Source organism: Jaculus jaculus, chromosome 10 (genome assembly GCF_020740685.1).
Source record: "Jaculus jaculus isolate mJacJac1 chromosome 10, mJacJac1.mat.Y.cur, whole genome shotgun sequence".
NCBI classification, from domain to species: Eukaryota; Metazoa; Chordata; class Mammalia; order Rodentia; family Dipodidae; genus Jaculus; species Jaculus jaculus.
The window spans coordinates 25,926,938-25,942,866 of record NC_059111.1 but is presented as its reverse complement, the minus strand read 5'-3'; the positions used below and the strand labels follow the sequence as shown (position 1 = coordinate 25,942,866).

The 15,929-nt window shown below is 51.5% G+C and overlaps 1 protein-coding gene and 1 non-coding gene across 3 annotated transcripts in view; one reads left to right on the top strand and one right to left on the bottom strand.

The window, feature by feature from the left end:
- The window catches only part of Adamts7 (ADAM metallopeptidase with thrombospondin type 1 motif 7), a 48,737-nt gene that overhangs the window by 10,504 nt on the left and 22,304 nt on the right, over nt 1-15,929 (top strand). For both annotated transcript variants that reach the window (XM_045160314.1, XR_006639310.1), the window contains exons 2-8: nt 2,328-2,683; nt 4,508-4,673; nt 5,969-6,174; nt 7,881-7,964; nt 8,289-8,413; nt 9,915-10,064; nt 11,834-11,977. In XM_045160314.1, the coding sequence (XP_045016249.1) occupies nt 2,328-2,683; nt 4,508-4,673; nt 5,969-6,174; nt 7,881-7,964; nt 8,289-8,413; nt 9,915-10,064; nt 11,834-11,977 (1,231 nt within the window). The remainder of the gene's footprint in view (nt 1-2,327; nt 2,684-4,507; nt 4,674-5,968; nt 6,175-7,880; nt 7,965-8,288; nt 8,414-9,914; nt 10,065-11,833; nt 11,978-15,929) is intronic.
- On the bottom strand, nt 13,837-13,908 carry LOC123464301. Its single transcript, XR_006639528.1, has one exon. It is a non-coding gene; the product is annotated as a small nucleolar RNA SNORD65 (small nucleolar RNA).

Below are 15,929 nucleotides of genomic sequence, written 5' to 3'. Positions count from 1 at the left end.
GCCTGGGTTGGAGTGAGCTGATCACAGGGGGCGGGGAGGAACCCCTCCAAAACAACCCAGTTAAAATGTTAAGTGACGGGGTGTGTCAGTCAGAGTCCTGGGGTGGGGGGTGGGGGCGGGAAATAAAGCTGAGAAGGGAGACTGGGAGAGCCAGTGAATCACAATGTTAAAATAAACTGGCCAAAGGAGGTTTCACAGCGAGACGTTTGGGTAAGGACTTAAAAAGAAGATTGTCATGAGTTTACCGTGTCAGCGACAGGCACATGTGTGGCTTAAAACCATGTCAGAATTTACATCCCTGTTCTAGTAGCCATCGGCAAAGGGGCTCTTTCATTCTCCTCTTAAGTACTAATACGAACTCAGAAGGTGCGACACATTTCATGCACAACAGTGTATGCAGGTTACAGGATGGCAAAGAAACGGTTAAAGAGGCTGCAGAGTTCAAAGGGGGTCCCGTACTGCAGATAGGCAGAGAAAGATGAAAGAAGTCTTCCTCAGGGGACTAGATAAGTTTTATGAGCTGCAGGCCAGGGCTAGCCAGAGCTCCGCAGTATCCAATGCTGGTCCAGATGGCAGGCAGTTGTGAGTGTCAGTTTGAAGTGGGCCATGTGTGGCAGGCAGGAGCACTTCCTTGAGGTGCGCGGAGTCCTGGGCCAGATGTAGGTCTGTCACTGTTGCAGTTGCCCTGGTGACGAGTGACTGCGGGGTGTGTCAGTGGGTCTGCCGTGTCTCTGGGCGAGGCACACAGTTCTGAACATCCGAGAGTCACTCAGGTCCGAGGTGAAGGGTTCAGCCTGTGGAAGACGGAGGGAAGGATGTTTGTAGACACAGAAAACAATGCAAAATCCTCAAGCAGCAGCACATCTGGCCTGTTGAGGGAGTTCAAGGTGGCCAGTGTGCTAAGAGGAGGGGACACCAAGGAGGGGTAGTGTAGCTGGAGGTGAGATTGGAGAAGTTCCCTTGCCTAGGGCCCCATTTGCTGTTGCCGCCAACTTTGTCTTACGCTGTAAATAAGATGGTTGTCACTGCAGAACTGTGAACAGAATAGGACCGTGAATCCTCAGGTGACAATAATGGGAGCAGTGAAGGCAGTTAAGATGTGACTTTGGAGCCAGGTGTGGTGGTGCACGCCTTTAATCCCAGCACTCGGGAGGCAGAGGTAGGAGGATCGCCATGAGTTCAAGGCCACCCTGAGACTACAGAGTTAATTCCAGGTCAGTCCGGTCTAGAGTGAGACCCTACCTCAAAAAATAAAAAACAAAAGATGTGACTTTGGTAGTTTGGATGAAGAGACTGAGGCATGGAGGGATGAAATATTGAACAATCTTTTGCTTTGTTTTGTTGTTGAGGTAGGGTCTTGCTCTAGCCCACTATGACCTGGAATTCACTGTATAGTGTCAGGTTGGTCCCTACCTCAGCCTTCCAGGTGCTTGCATTAAAGATGTGTACACCCCCCCCAGAGGGGGGGGAAATGAATGGTTGTGCCAGGGCCCCCAGCCCCTGCAGAAGAACTCCAAATGCACGTGCCACTTTGTGTCTCTGGCCTTACGTGGGCACTGGGGAATGTAACTTGGCTTGTTAGGTTTTGCTGGCAGACGCTTTAACTCCTGAGCCATGAAAAAAACTTTTACTTTTTTTTTTTCCTTTGTTTTTTTTTCCGAGGTAGGGTTTCACTCTAGTCCAGGCTGACCTGGAATTCACTATGTAGTCTCAGGGTGGCCTCAAACTCACGGCGATCTTCCTACCTCTGCCTCCCAAGTGCTGGGATTAAAGACGTGCGCCACCACGCCTGGACCTTTTACTTTTTTTTTTTTTTTTTAAAGATTTTACTTTTATTATTAATTAGAGACAGAGAGAGGGAAGGGGATTGAGAGAGAGAGAGAGAAGGGAGAGAGGGAGAATGGGTGCGCCAGGGCCTCTAGCCACTGCAAACGAACTCCAGATGCGTGCGCCCCCTTGTGCAGCTGGCTAACCTGGGACCTGGAGAATCGAACGGGGGTCCTTAGCCTTCGGAGACGTGTGCCTTAACTGCTAAGCCATCTCTCCATCCCCCCCCTTTACTTTTTTTTTTTTTTTTTGAGATACGGTCTTGCTATGTAAGTGGAGGATGACCTTGAATTTGATATGTGGCTTAGCCCACAACCCAGGGTCCTTCTTCAGCCTCCCAAGCGCCGGGGTTACACCCTCATCCCCGTTGAGGGTTTGAATCTAGGCGTCCTGGTCCTGGCTGCCCTTGCCCTGGGGACCTTGAGAACACTCCGTCCCCCCCCCCCAAGGGCCTAAACGTTGTTGTTGCGGGGGGGGGGGGTGGTGTTTCCTCCTTGCAGAGCTCACCACCGAGGGTCGAGCCGGCTTGGACATCGTGCACCCGGTGCGCGTGGACGCGGGGGGCTCCTTCCTGTCCTACGAGCTGTGGCCGCGCGTGCTGCGCAAGCGGGACGGGTCCCCGCGCCGCGCCGCGCCCGCCTTCTACCAGCTGCAGTACCGCGGGCGCGAGCTGCGCTTCAACCTGAGCGCCAACCCGCACCTGCTGGCGCCGGGCTTCGTGAGCGAGACGCGGCGGCGCGGCGGCCTGGCGCACGCGCACATCCGGACCCGCGCTCCCACCTGCTACCTGCTGGGCGACGTGCAGGACCCCGAGCTCGAGGGCGGCTTGGCCGCCATCAGCGCCTGCGAAGGCCTGGTGAGTGCGCTTGGTCTGGCTTCCCCCCCCCCCCCCGCACCCCAGTGATGCCTCCAGCCCGGTCACCGGGTTTCCTGGTGGCTTTAAGTCAATGCGCCTTTCCTCTGCCTGGGGGGGCCCCCCTCACTCATGAAGGAAAAGAGAGCGACATTGCAGGCCTCCTGTCACTAGATGCCCGCTGGCCTGGTTTAAAAAAAAAAAAAGGTGTCTGAGGGGCTGGAGAGATGGCTCAGTGGTCAAAGCGCTTGCTTGCAAAGCCTGAAGGCCTGGGTTCGATCCCCCAGTTCCCCACGTAAAGCCAAAGCGCCGCGTGCATCTGGAGTTTGCGGTGGCAGGAAGATTTCGGAACGCCCATACTCACACGCACTCTCCCTCTCTGCCTCTTTCTCTCTGTTTCTCAAATAACTTTTTTTCTTTCTAAAGAAAGGTTTCTGACAGGGAGGTGTGGGGTGGGGCCGGGTCGTTCCATTTCTGGAAATGTCCTAGGTAGGGTTGAAGCTGCCACTTCAGGGATTCCATGTGGGACTGTTTGCACAGCCCAAGAAAGCATTCCTCTGGGGTGTCAGTTATGACTGACAGTAGACCCAGTTGCACCCTCCCCCAGGCCAGTCCCCCCCTTCTGCAGCTTGGAAATTCCCCTGCTGCTCGCCCTTGTCATGCTTGAAGACGATGTCCCTTCTGCAGCCCTGACTGTCCTGCTACCCTCTGCTAGAGCAGCATCCATTTAGTCAGTCCCCTTTCACTGCCTGCCTTCCCAGCTCCCAGGGGTTGGAGTATGGCACTGCTCCCGACCATCCACTGCTTCCAAATGGCTCTTAGCCAAAGTCCAGGGCCAGTGATAAGCAGTAGATACCCCAGGCTGCTGCGGAATTCCTGCGTCTCAGAAGGACCATCTGGGTAGTGGTGTGTTCTGGTTTAGGAGCCTGTGCCTGACTGTATGCAGTTGGTCTGTAGCCTGTGCAGCAGCTGAGCTTACGGGACATTGTTCCCTTTCTACAGACCAGGAGACAGACTCTGAGGGGAAGTTGACCACTGTCACCAGTTACCCAGAGCCGTTCAGAGCCAGGTCTCCCGTCCTTAGAGTGGGTACATGTTCCACTGAGCCAAGTTGGTACCGTGGCTAGAAAGTGTGAAGGAAGTGACATTTTTTCTAACCTGTTGAAATCCTGAGCTTCCCCGGGAGGTGGTGGGCTAACCTGGATGTTCCCCACTGCCCTCTCCGTGCCCGAAAGGTGGACTCGGCACCCCTGCCAGCTTCCCTTATTTGGTCAGCCCTTGGCCCGCGGAGCAGGATGTCTCGGTGGACATGGACATCTGGGTGGTTTGGGTGCAGGCAGAGCTGTGTGTGGAGTGAGTCATTACTTCAGGGAGCCTGAAAGTTGGCCAGCTGGGAAGGGGCGCAGTGGCCGAGGAGGCTGGCATGCAAAGTAGATGTAAAAGAGCCTGGAGGCCTGTGCGTGGGCTGCACAGCTCGGGACGGCCCTCGGGGACTGTGCAAGGTGCCATCTTGTCAGATTCGGATGCAGACCACTTTTCCCCTCCTAATGGGGAGTGTGCAGAGCAACATCTTCTGGGATAATAATAGAGGCTTCTAGAAAGGACCCGAGCTCTGCTTTGAAGCCATTGGTTTTGTGGAGTGGCAGGACAGAGTGACACAGAGTGAGTGAGCAAAGATCCAGCAGGAGGATGCCGTCATGGGTGTCTGTGGCCATTTAGGTGGAGCGGCCGTGGAGGCTCACTTGGGCTGGGCAGGCCCGCCGCTGGGGTGTACGGAGAGGCAGCCAGATGCCAGCCCTCCCCATTTGACCCTGGTACTTCTTCCAGAAAGGTGTGTTCCAGCTGTCCAATGAGGACTACTTCATCGAGCCCCTTGATGGAGTTCCAGTCCGGTCAGGTCATGCCCAGCCCCATGTCGTGTACAAGCGCCAGGTCCGTGAACAGCAGGCTGAGGAGGGCGACTCCAGCGCTCCAGGCACCTGTGGGGTACAAGGTATGGTATACTCCTCTACAGAGCTCTGTGCCAGGGCAGGACCTGGGGACGCAAACCCTTTTAGATGCTCCTCTCAATATCGCCATACCCAGCTTCCCTTGGATCAGAGGGACAAAGATAGCGAGACAGACATGTCACCACTGCCCATGCCCATGGGACTGTGTGGCCTGGGCTTGTCAGGTTTGCCCAGCTGGCTCTTCCTGCTCCTGTTCACCTCCTTTGCCCACTTTGGGACTCCATCTTCTTCTCCGTCCACACATTGCTTCAAACACCTATGGCTCCATCAGTCATTCTTTCTCAATTGGCTGGGCCATCCACAGGCAGACCCACTGGGGCCACTGGTGAGGAGCTCCCTGTCCGTCCTCCCTCCCTTGATCCCACTCCAGAACACTCAGCCTCTGTTACTGGGTGGCTCTGTAGAATGCCAGCTAGTTCAGGTGAGGGGCTGCCCAGCTTCCACTCTACCCTCAGACTGCCCATAGCTCAGGAACTCCATCTTTCAGAACAGATGTCCACAGGGACATAGCTGTTGGCCTCAGTTTCCCTACATTCATAGGTGTGCTTCCTCCTCTGCTCCAAAGCAGGCTAAGGCAAAGGAACAGGCCTTTGATGAGATTGACCAGGGTAGGCCTTGGCTGCCCTCAGGCTGGAGGTTAGACCACTTATCCCTCAGTAATGGAGGGAGTTACCCAGAAAGCTAAAGGCCAGAGGACTGCTCTGGCTATTTCAGCCCAGGAGCTCATGTCAGGTAGACACAGTACTTTACGAGGGTCCTAGCTACCACTTCCATGGTCTCCACAGTCACCTTGTTAGGCAAATGAGCTTCTTTTTTTTTTTTTTAATTTTTGGTTTATTTTTATTTATTTATTTGAGACTGCCAGAGAGAGAAAGAGGCAGAGAGAGAGAAAAATTGAGGGAGAGAATGGGCGCGCCAGGGCCTCCAGCTGCTGCAAAGGAACTCCAGACGCGTGCGCCCCCTTGTACATCTGGGCTAACGTGGGTCCTGGGGAATCGAGCCTCGAACTGGGGTCCTTAGGCTTCGCAGGCAAGCACTTAACCGCTAAGCCATCTCTCCAGCCCCACAAATGAGCTTCCTTATAAGAAGAGTGCTGGAGAAATCCCAGAGCAGGGAGAAATGACCAGCCCAGGCCTGGGATGGAACCAATAGGGGGATCCAGCCCCCCGCTGGCCTCTCACCCTGTTGCTATTCACATTGTGCCAGAGAGCTCACCAAGGAGTTGCTTTGGAGACAGTGTGGGTGGCCTGGTTAACCCCACCCTGTTTGGGTCCCACAGTGTCCCCGGAGCTGGAGCTCCAGCGGGAGCAGTGGCAGCAGCGACGGGAGCAGTGGAGGCGGCGGCAGCCTCGGCCCAGGCGTCTGCACAGGCGGTCGGTCAGCAAAGAGAAGTGGGTGGAGACCTTGGTGGTGGCTGATGCCAAAATGGTGGAGTACCACGGGCAGCCGCAGGTGGAGCGCTATGTGCTGACGATCATGAATATGGTGAGGCTGCCACGGGGGGTGGCGAGGGTGGCAGGGGAGGCGGCAGTGGAATGGGGTGCAAAGGGTGGACGAGGGGCTGGAAGGCTGGGCTCTAGACAGAGGCCTCACTCCCACGCAGGAAGGAGGGCTCTGAGCTGTAGTCTAGGGAAGAATGGGGTCCTGGCAGGGTCCCTAGGAGAAAGCAGTGGCACAGGACATGGCCACATAGTTCACAAGATAGTTCTTGACATCCCAGAATGCCGGGTAGCGTAGCACCCCATCTTACCAGCTTGCTGGCAGTAAGAGGGAAGGGGAAGGCAGGCTGCTTCCAACCTGTTCCTGCCTTGCAGCTTATGGGCTGTTTGTTGTTGGTTGGTGCATTCTGCTCTGAGCAAACAACTCCCTCCTTTAAGTGACCTGTGCTAGGTGCTGGGGACAGACATGCCTCGTTAGATCAGTCCCACCTGAGATAATCCACAGTCATTAGAGCTCTAAGGACCTTCTCAGTTCTGGGGTCTGTTAGCTGGTGACCTTGGCCAAGTCCGTTCCTGACTTGAGTATTGTTTGAATTGAAGTATCGCCAGAAGTCATAACCAATCTGTTGTGCCATGTCTGCCCACTGGGGACCTGACAGCTGTCCCAGTTGTGAGCTGGCTTCCATTCTGTGGGAGCTTTCAAGGCCGGCCTGAGACTATATAGTGAATTCCAGGTCAGCCTGGGCTAGAGTGAGACCCAACCTCAAAAAACAAACAAACAAAATAAAAAAAAAACAAAAAAACAAGAAACAAAAACAACAAAAAGAAAAGCCAAACAGATCTCTGTCCTAGTCTACTTCTCTGCACCTTGGTGCACCTTCCATCTTTAGGGGACACCTCCTTTCCTGGGACTCATTAGGTTTTATGGCCAGTAACCTTGCCCAGTCCCAGAAAAGACAGAGCCACAAAGTGGTGGGTATACTCCAGCCTATGCCCACCCTGACTCATGGACTCTGCTCAGGTCTGCTCCTGGGGAAGGTTGGACCTTGTGATCCCCAGGCAGTTGAGGGCTGTAGGGCTATGCCAGTCCAGTTCAAAATGGGCACCTGGGCTCAGTAGCCTACATGCAGAGGTCTGGGCTGCCTTTGGCTACGCTGGCACACAGGGGCAGAGTCAGACTTGAAAGCAGATCTCAAGCTGTCACTGGAATAGGCATGGCCTAGAGGGGTTATTTTATTTTTACTTTTTTTTTTTTTTTTTTTGAGGTAGGATTTTACTCTAGCTCAGGCTGACCTGGAATTCACTATGTAGTCTCAGGGTGGCCTTGAACTCATGGCGATCCTCCTACATCTGCCTCCCAACGCCCGGCTTCTGAGGAAGGTTTATTTTTATTTTTTTGGTTTTTTGAGGTAGGGTCTCACTCTAGCCCAGGATGACCTGGAACTCACTATGTAGTCTCAGGCTGGTCTCAAACTCACTCAAGAGGCAGAGGTCTGAGATTAAAGGCATGCACCACCATCCTCCGCCTGGGAGGATTTTGTTTGCACCCTGATCATGGTCACTGCTGGGTGAGGGTATTGTGTTTGCGTCTCTGAAGATACTCAAGCGTGGGTGCACAGATATCAACAATAATGTGTGCAGCCTGTGTGCACTGTGTGGGAATGAACATGCTTGCCCCTGGATGGCTGGAGTGGGTACTGGTTCTCATACCTTTTGTGCAGGTTGAAGTCTGACCCCTCATCTCTTTGACAGGTGGCTGGCCTGTTTCATGACCCTAGCATTGGGAACCCCATTCACATTACCGTCGTGCGCCTGGTCCTGCTGGAGGATGAGGAGGTGAGAGGTCATGTGACCCTGGGTTGCCCCTGGCAACAGGCATTAGCTTTCCTGTCCTCTACCCTGAGCTGTCCTGTGTGCATGGGCACAGCAGAGGCCTCCTTGACCGGTGATGTCTTCTGCCACCTCTGGTCACTATCTGTCAGGTCATAGGTTCCCCGCAAGAGGCGTGTACAGGAGGGGCGGTCAGGCTGTAGGCCGGGGCCCTGGCTGCCTGTCCTCCCTCTGTCTCTGAGTCTCTGACTGCTGCTCCTGTGTGGAGAGTTGGCTCTGTCCCTCAGAGCTCGGGGCTGGGCATGACCTGCTGCTCCTTCTGCCCCCCAGGAGGACTTAAAGGTCACGCACCATGCTGACAACACACTGCGGAGCTTCTGCAAGTGGCAGAAGGGTATCAACATGAAGGGGGACGCCCACCCCCTGCACCACGACACCGCCATCCTTCTCACCAGGTACCGCATCTGGGGAGGGAGGAAGGGCTGCGGAACGGTGGCCTCTCGTGCGGCTGTCACAAGCAGGAGGGAGGTTCCTGACTGCTAGCGAGGGCAGGCCAGTGACCTGTGCCTGGTCCCAGGTCACTCCATCCAGTCCCTTTTCATGCTAACGTCTTGCCTAACTGAAGTCTGTTACCCCCAAAGCAGGATGTGGACATGGGTGCAACCCATAGACTTGCTCAGATCTCACCGGATCTTCATGTGTGTGGTGGAGTGGATGGAGTGATGTCGTTGTGTGTGGCTGTTCAGTACTGTGCTGTTCTGTTACTTGCGTGGGGTCATAAACCACTGTCCCACTGTCTATTTAGATGACTCGCATTGGAAGACACTCATGCCACCTGTTCATAATCGCCTCATTCCCTCTCTCTCCTACAGCCTCTTGTGTTTGTATTTAGAAAAAAAAAAAAATTATTTCAGGGGCTGGAGAGATGGCTCAGCAGTTAAGGCACTTGCCTGGAAAGCCTAACGACCTGGGTTCGATTCCCCAGTACCCATGTAAAGCCAGATGCACAAAGTGGCACATGCAGCTGGAGTTCATTTGCAAAGGCTTGGAGGTCCTGGCATGCTCATTCTCTCTGTCTCTCACCTTCCAAATAAAGTTTTAAAAAGTTAAAGAAAAGAATACCAAAAAATTATTTATTTATTTGAGACAGAGAGAGAGAGAGGCAGATAGAGTGAGTATGGGACATGCCAGGGCTTCTTGCCACAGCAAATGAACTCTAGACACATGTGCCACTTTGTGTGTCTGGCTTTATGTGGGTACAGGGGAATCAAACTGGGGCCATCAGGCTTTGTAAGAAAGTTCCTTTATTTATTTATTTTTCTTTGAGGTAGGGTCTCTCTCTAGCCCCAGGCTGACCTGGAATTCACTGTGTAGTCTCAAATTGGCCTTGAACTCATAGTGATCCTCCTACCTCTGCCTCCCGAGTGCTGGGATTAAAGGCGTGTGCCACCACGCCTGGCTAGTGCCTGCATTTTATTTATTTATATTTTTAATATTTTATTTACTAATTTATTAGAAAGAGAGAGAAAAATTATTAGAGAGAGAGAAAATGGGCACGCCAGGACCTCTAGCCACTGTAAACGAACTCCAGATGCATGTGCCTCCATGTGCATCTGGCTTCTGAGGAATCAAACCTGTGTCCTTAGGCTTTGCAAGCAAGTGCTTTAACCATGAAGCCATCTCTCCAGCCCACAGTGTGTGCATTTTTGATCTCCCCGGAGAGTGGTTCCCCTCCTCTGGGCTCCAGCATCTGGGATGATACAAAAACTGTTTTAGACACACATCTGCTCCCCAGACCCCGGTGGGTGTAGGAAGAAGGGCTTGTGTGTAAAATGAAGGCAGCCTGCTTTCCACATCGCCACTGTGTCAGTCTGTCCCGGAGCAGCAAGGAGTAGCAGAGCCCTTCTTTCTTGCTCCCAGACCCGGGCTGGCCTGAGGGTGCTTCTCTCCTTGCAGGAAGGACCTGTGTGCGGCTGTGAACCACCCCTGCGAAACCCTGGGCCTGTCTCACGTGGCTGGCATGTGCCAGCCCCACCGCAGCTGTAGTGTCAATGAAGACACTGGCCTGCCGCTGGCCTTCACCGTGGCCCACGAGCTTGGGCACAGGTAACTCGGCTACCCTCACTGCCAGCCAGGCCCGTGGACCACAGACTCCCGGGAGAGAAACGGTCTGGGGTGGCAGCCACAACTCAGCCTGGCTATACTGTCCCTGCTCTGCCACCCTTCCCTACTCCCTGCTGAGACCCGTGTGGGGCAAGTGTCGCTTGAAGGGGGCTGGAATGGCCAGAAGGTCAGCACAGGGTTTTGGCTGTCCCTCCTTATTGCCCGTGGTATTTTGTATGGTCTTCACTGTGTTCATTCTTGCCTGCTTTATGACCCTGGGCAAGTGCCATGTCCTCTCTGGGCCTCCGTAGGTGTGCCTCATAGACAGAAGGGATCGGATTCAGTGATATCCCAGACTCCCTGACACCTGTCTAGCATGGCCTGTACCCTTTGCCACGTACTGGTGAACACAGTAGCACCTTAGATTGTTTAGCAAGACAGTGGCAGGCTCCCAGAGAGCTCTGCAGGACAGAGGGGCTGGGGGGTCTTCCTTTCACATGTTCTCGGTGACAGTCAGGCCTGTGGTAGTGGCCCCCATTCTTCCATGTCCTGGCTGTGTTGCTCCAGCTAAACCCTTGGACTCTGAGCTTCTCCGGGGTGATAATGAAGACTGAGCCAGCTAGTACTTCTCCAGTGGTGCTTATGCACAGTAGGGGCTCAGGAAATAGTTTTCCTGGGTCCTTCCTAAGGATAGCCTCTAGAAACCTTTCTGGGATATAATAGCCTACACCCCTTAAAAGATATATTGTATTTAGGAGCCAGGCATGGTGGCGCACGCCTTTAATCCCAGCACTTGGGAGGCAGAGGTAGGAGGATTGCCATGAGTTTAAGGCCATCCTGAGACTCCATAGTGAATTCCAGGTCAGCCTGGGCTAGAGTGGAACTCTACCTCAAAAAAAAAACCAAAGAAATAAACAAAAAAAAAAAAAATTAAAAAATAATTTAGTTATTTACAAGTTAAATTATAAATTATTTATTAAAACTTTTTATTTATTCCTTTGCAAAGAGAGAAAGAATGGGCATGCCATGTCCTCTTGCCTATTTACATGGGTGCTAGGAAATCGAACCCAGACTGTCAGGCTTTCAGACAAGCACGTTTTTTTTAAATTTTTTTTTTTGTTCATTTTTATTTATTTACTTGAGAGTGACAGAGAGACAAAGAAGCAGATAGAGAGAGAGAGAGAATGGGCGCACCAGGGCTTCCAGCCACTGCAAATGAACTCCAAACGCGTGCGCCCCTTGTGCATCTGGCTAACGTGGGTCCTGGGGAACCGAGCCTCGAACCGGGGTCCTTAGGCTTCACAGGCAAGCGCTTAACCGCTAAGCCATCTCTCCAGCCCCAGACAAGCACCTTTGACCACAGTCATCTCCAGCTCCTAGTGTAGCCCTCTTAACTCAAGTTCACAACCTGGGATCAGACATAGGGGTGGGAACTCTGTCTGCTCTTGGTACCGAGGAGGCTGCAGGGCCACATCGGTCCATGCCACCTGGCTTGCCATTCTCGGCTGAGCTCTAGAGTTCGGAGGAGCAGGGTGCTGAGGTCAGCTCCTGGCCCTCATTTCAGGCCCAGGACCGTGCATGTGCCCTTGTCATACACCCCTTGCGCATTAAGGAAACTGAGGCTCGGAGAGGGTGTGTGACTTTGTCAAGGGCACACACACAGCCATTTGGTGGTAGAGCCAGCCCTAGGAGCTAGGACCGTGCCCCTGGGGAGGGTGGCCTGGTGGCCTCCCGCCAGCTTACCTGCCCCTGGGGCCTGTGCTCTCACGCAGTTTTGGCATTCAGCATGACGGCAGCGGCAATGACTGTGAGCCCGTTGGGAAACGGCCTTTCATCATGTCTCCACAGCTCCTGTATGACGCCGCTCCACTCACCTGGTCCCGTTGCAGCCGTGAATACATCACCAGGTTCCTTGAGTAAGTCCCCGCCCAGCCCTGGGCTCCAGGCCCTGTCACCGTCCCACAGGGGTGCGGGGAGAAGCAGGCAGGGGCTCCGGGAGAGCAGGTGGTGAGGTGCGTGGGGCATGTGATAGATGTGGGGCCCCCAGGGTCCTCCTGGAGGGGTCACACGAGCTGCGTCTTAGAAGATGGACAGAGTCTCCTGAGTCCGGATGGGAGAAACAGTGCTCCAAGCAGAGGAAGGCGGCCCTGGGGTGCAGACAGAGAGGCGGAGCTGGTAGTGTTCAGAGATGCAAGACTCTGGCCAGCCTCCCAGTGGAGAGGAAGTGAAGCCGGAGGGCCAGTGACCCCATGGGAAGCAGGGAAAGGAAGGCACTGTGAAGCCGGGTGGCGCACGCCTTTGGTCCCAGCACTTGGGAGGCAGAGGTAGGAGGGTCACCGTGAGTTCAAGGCCACCCTGAGACTCCATAGTGAATTCCAGGTCAGCCTGGGCTAGAGCGAGACCCTGCCTCAAAAAACCAAGGAACTGTAATAGAAAGCTTTCCCTGCTTTTCACAGTCTCTTAATTTGTCGAATTACATTTCCTCCTCAATGTTCTAAATAAGAGAAAAATGAAATCTAAAGTCATTAATGTTTTTTTACACTTGTTTGTAAGCAGAAAGAGAGGGAGGGAGGGAGGGAGAATGAGAATGTGAAGGGAAACAAACTATAGACTCATGCAGCACTCATGGGAATTGAACCCAGGCCATCAGACTTTGCAAGCAAGTGCCTTTACCAGCTTAGTCATCTCTCCAGCCCTAAAATCGAAATTCTCACTTTCTGCTAGGTTGGTTTTGTGATGCCCTCAGCAAGCACTTACCCTGGTAACGAGGCCTCCATTTCCAGGTGGCTCTCTTGTTTTTTCTTATGCATATAGTATTTTTGTGTTTCCAAAAAGCATCTTGGTGGCTCACACCTGTAATCCCAGAACTCAGTAGGATTAGGCAGGCGAATTGCTGAGAGTTCAAGACCAGCCTCATCTACATAATGAATTTAGGACCATCTGGTCTACAGAGTGAGACAGTCGCAAAAGAAAAAAATCCCAAAGTTCCCCAGCCCCCTAAAACAAACAACCAAAAAATCTTAATATTTTATTTTTATTTATTTATTTGAGAGATGGAAAGAGGGAGGGAGGGAGAGAGAATGGGCGTGCCAGGGCTTCCAGCCACTGCAAATGGACTCCAGATGCATGCGCCATCTTGTGCATCTGGCTTACATGGGTCCTGGGGAATTGAACTGAAGTCCTTTGGCTTTATAGGCAAGTGCCTTAACTGCTAAGCCATCTCTCCAGCCTCCCAAAAGAATTTATAGACTATTACTTCTTGTGGGTGTTTGTTTTCAGAGATTTAGTCCCCTCCTGTTTTCTTCCCCTCCCCCCCCCCAGCCTAAAATGATAGTGACTCATTTTGATTATTCTGTTCATTCCTTGTGTCATTACTGGGACCAGTACCTGATTGCAGCAGCTTAAGGGAAAAAGGATTTGTTTTGGGCATGGAATGGCAGCTGGATTAGCTCTGTCCTTGAAGGAGGGGGCTTGGGGCAGCAGACAGGAAGCAGACAGAAGAGGGGGCTTAGAAGCTGGGTGGGCTATAACCCTTGAGCTCTCCCCTAGGCTTGCTTCCTTCAGAGAGACCTTGTGTTCCAGAGGTTTCATAGCCTCCCCAAACAGTGCCACCAGCTAGTGACCAAATGTCCAAATACACAAGTCCTTGGGGGACATTTCACATTCAAACAAGTGCATATTAAATGTCTTTATAATTATGACTTTGACTTTGTACTCTTTTTTTTTTCCCCTGCACCAGCTGTTGTAACAAGATGAGGTTTTTTTTTTTTTCCATCTTCAGAAAACTATAGGCTAACCACCACCAATCTGCCAGTAATTCCAGCTATTTTGGGTGATTTCATCATTTGAGAGCCTGCTTTCTTTCTTTCTTTCTTTCTTTCTTTCTTTCTTTCTTTCTTTCTTTCTTTCTTTCTTTCTTTCTTTCTTTTTTTGTTTGTTTAACAAGATGGTGTCTCACTCTAGCTCAGGCTGACCTGGAATTCATTATGTATTCTCAGGCTGGCCTCAAACTCACGGCGATCCTCCTACCTCTGCCTCCCGAGTGCTGGGATTAAAGGTGTGCGCCACTCACTACTCCTGGCTTGAGAGATTTTTTTTTTTTTTAATGTTTGGTTTTCAAATGTGCCTGGTTTTCCTTGTATCTCTTTGAGTCTTAATAGTTGTTATAAAATGCCTCTTTCTAAAACATAGTTTGTCAGAAGGTAATCCCCCCTCCCACAAAAAACAACGTCCATGTGTGTGTGTCTTCCAGTGTGGTCCAGACACTTTCTGCTTCTGCCCTGAAGTTGTCAGGGAGGGTCTTTCTTATTTGTTGTTGTGCTACTTTTTTTTGGTTTTTCGAGGTAGGGTGTCACTCTAGCCCAGGCTGACCTGGAATTAACTATGTATTCTCAGGGTGGCCTCGAACTCACGGTGATCCTCGTACCATGGCGATCCTCCTACCGCTGCCTCCCGAGTGCTGGGATTAAAGGCGTGCACCACCACGCCCGGCTGTTGTGCTACTTTTGAGCGGTGTCTCTTTTTGTTCTGTTGTTTCGTTTTTCCTTTGTTTGGGTGGAGCACATCCTCAAGTAGCTTTCAAAAGGGTGTGTAGAGGTAACTGGTTTGCCTGCTGAAAGTGTCTTTATTCTCCCCGTCATCCGCTTGATCATTTGATTTGATATCAACTCTCCCTTGGAATGTGGAAGGCATTTTTCCATTGTATTCTAGTTTCCAACATTGCTGTTGAGACACCCCATAACATTGTGATTTTCAGGCCTTTGACTGTGACCTTTAAAATGTCAGGAGCTTTTGGGATTCTTTCTCTCAACTTCTCTCCTTCCTTCTTCTTTTGTGGTGATTTAAAATTTCATAATTACGGTCCATTTTTAGACCTTGGTCTATTTTTATTTGAGGGTGGTTACTCATCAGACCCTTTTAATCTAAAAACTCATTTCCGCCAGGCATTGTGGCTCATGCCTTTAATTCCAGTACTTGGGAGGCAGAGGTAGGAGTTCAAGGCCACCCTGAGACTACACAGTGAGTAATGACTGAGAACCTACCTTAAAAAACAACAACAAACAAAAAAACCCCTCATTTCCTTAGCTGGGGCATGGTGGCACATGCCTTTAGTCTCAACACTTGGAAGGTTAAGTAAGATAGGGGATCCTTGTGAATTCAAGGCCATAAAGTGAGTTATAGATCAGCCCAGGACAGAGTGAGATCCTGCCTCAAATACAAAAACAAAAGCCTCATCTCCTTCAGTTCTTGGAAATCTACTTTTTTGGGGAAGCATTGCTTTATTTTTATTTTCTACTCCTGTCAAAGGGATAGGTTTATTCACTTCTGTATTGATTTTTGAGGTCACTCAGGCTGACCTCGAGCTTGCTACACAGCTAAAGCTGGTCTTAAACTCCTGAGTCTTCTGTTTCCGCTGCCGCAAACTTACAGGTGTGTGTGCTCATACCTGGTTCTCTTAAAAGTTTTGATATTTTTCTATATTATACGTTTTATTTTTCTAAACTTAATTTTTTTTAATTTTTAAAAATGTTTATTTATTGATTTGCAAGCACAGAAAGAGAGAGAAGAGAGACAGACAGTGGGCGTGCCAGGGCCTGTAGCCACTGCAAACGAACTCCAGACATGCGCCCCTTGTGCATTTCTTTGGCTTACGTGGGTCCTGGGGAATTGAACCTGGGTCCTTTGGCTTCGCAGGCAAATGCCTTAATCGCTAAGCCATCTCTGCAGCCCTATTTCCTGAAATTTATTCTTACCAAATATTCCTTCTTTTATAATATTGTTTTTTATTTCATGCATACAGTATCTTCTTTTATCTCTCTGTCTCCCCCTCCCCCTCTTTTTCCTGAGAGGCAGGGTCTCATTCTAGTC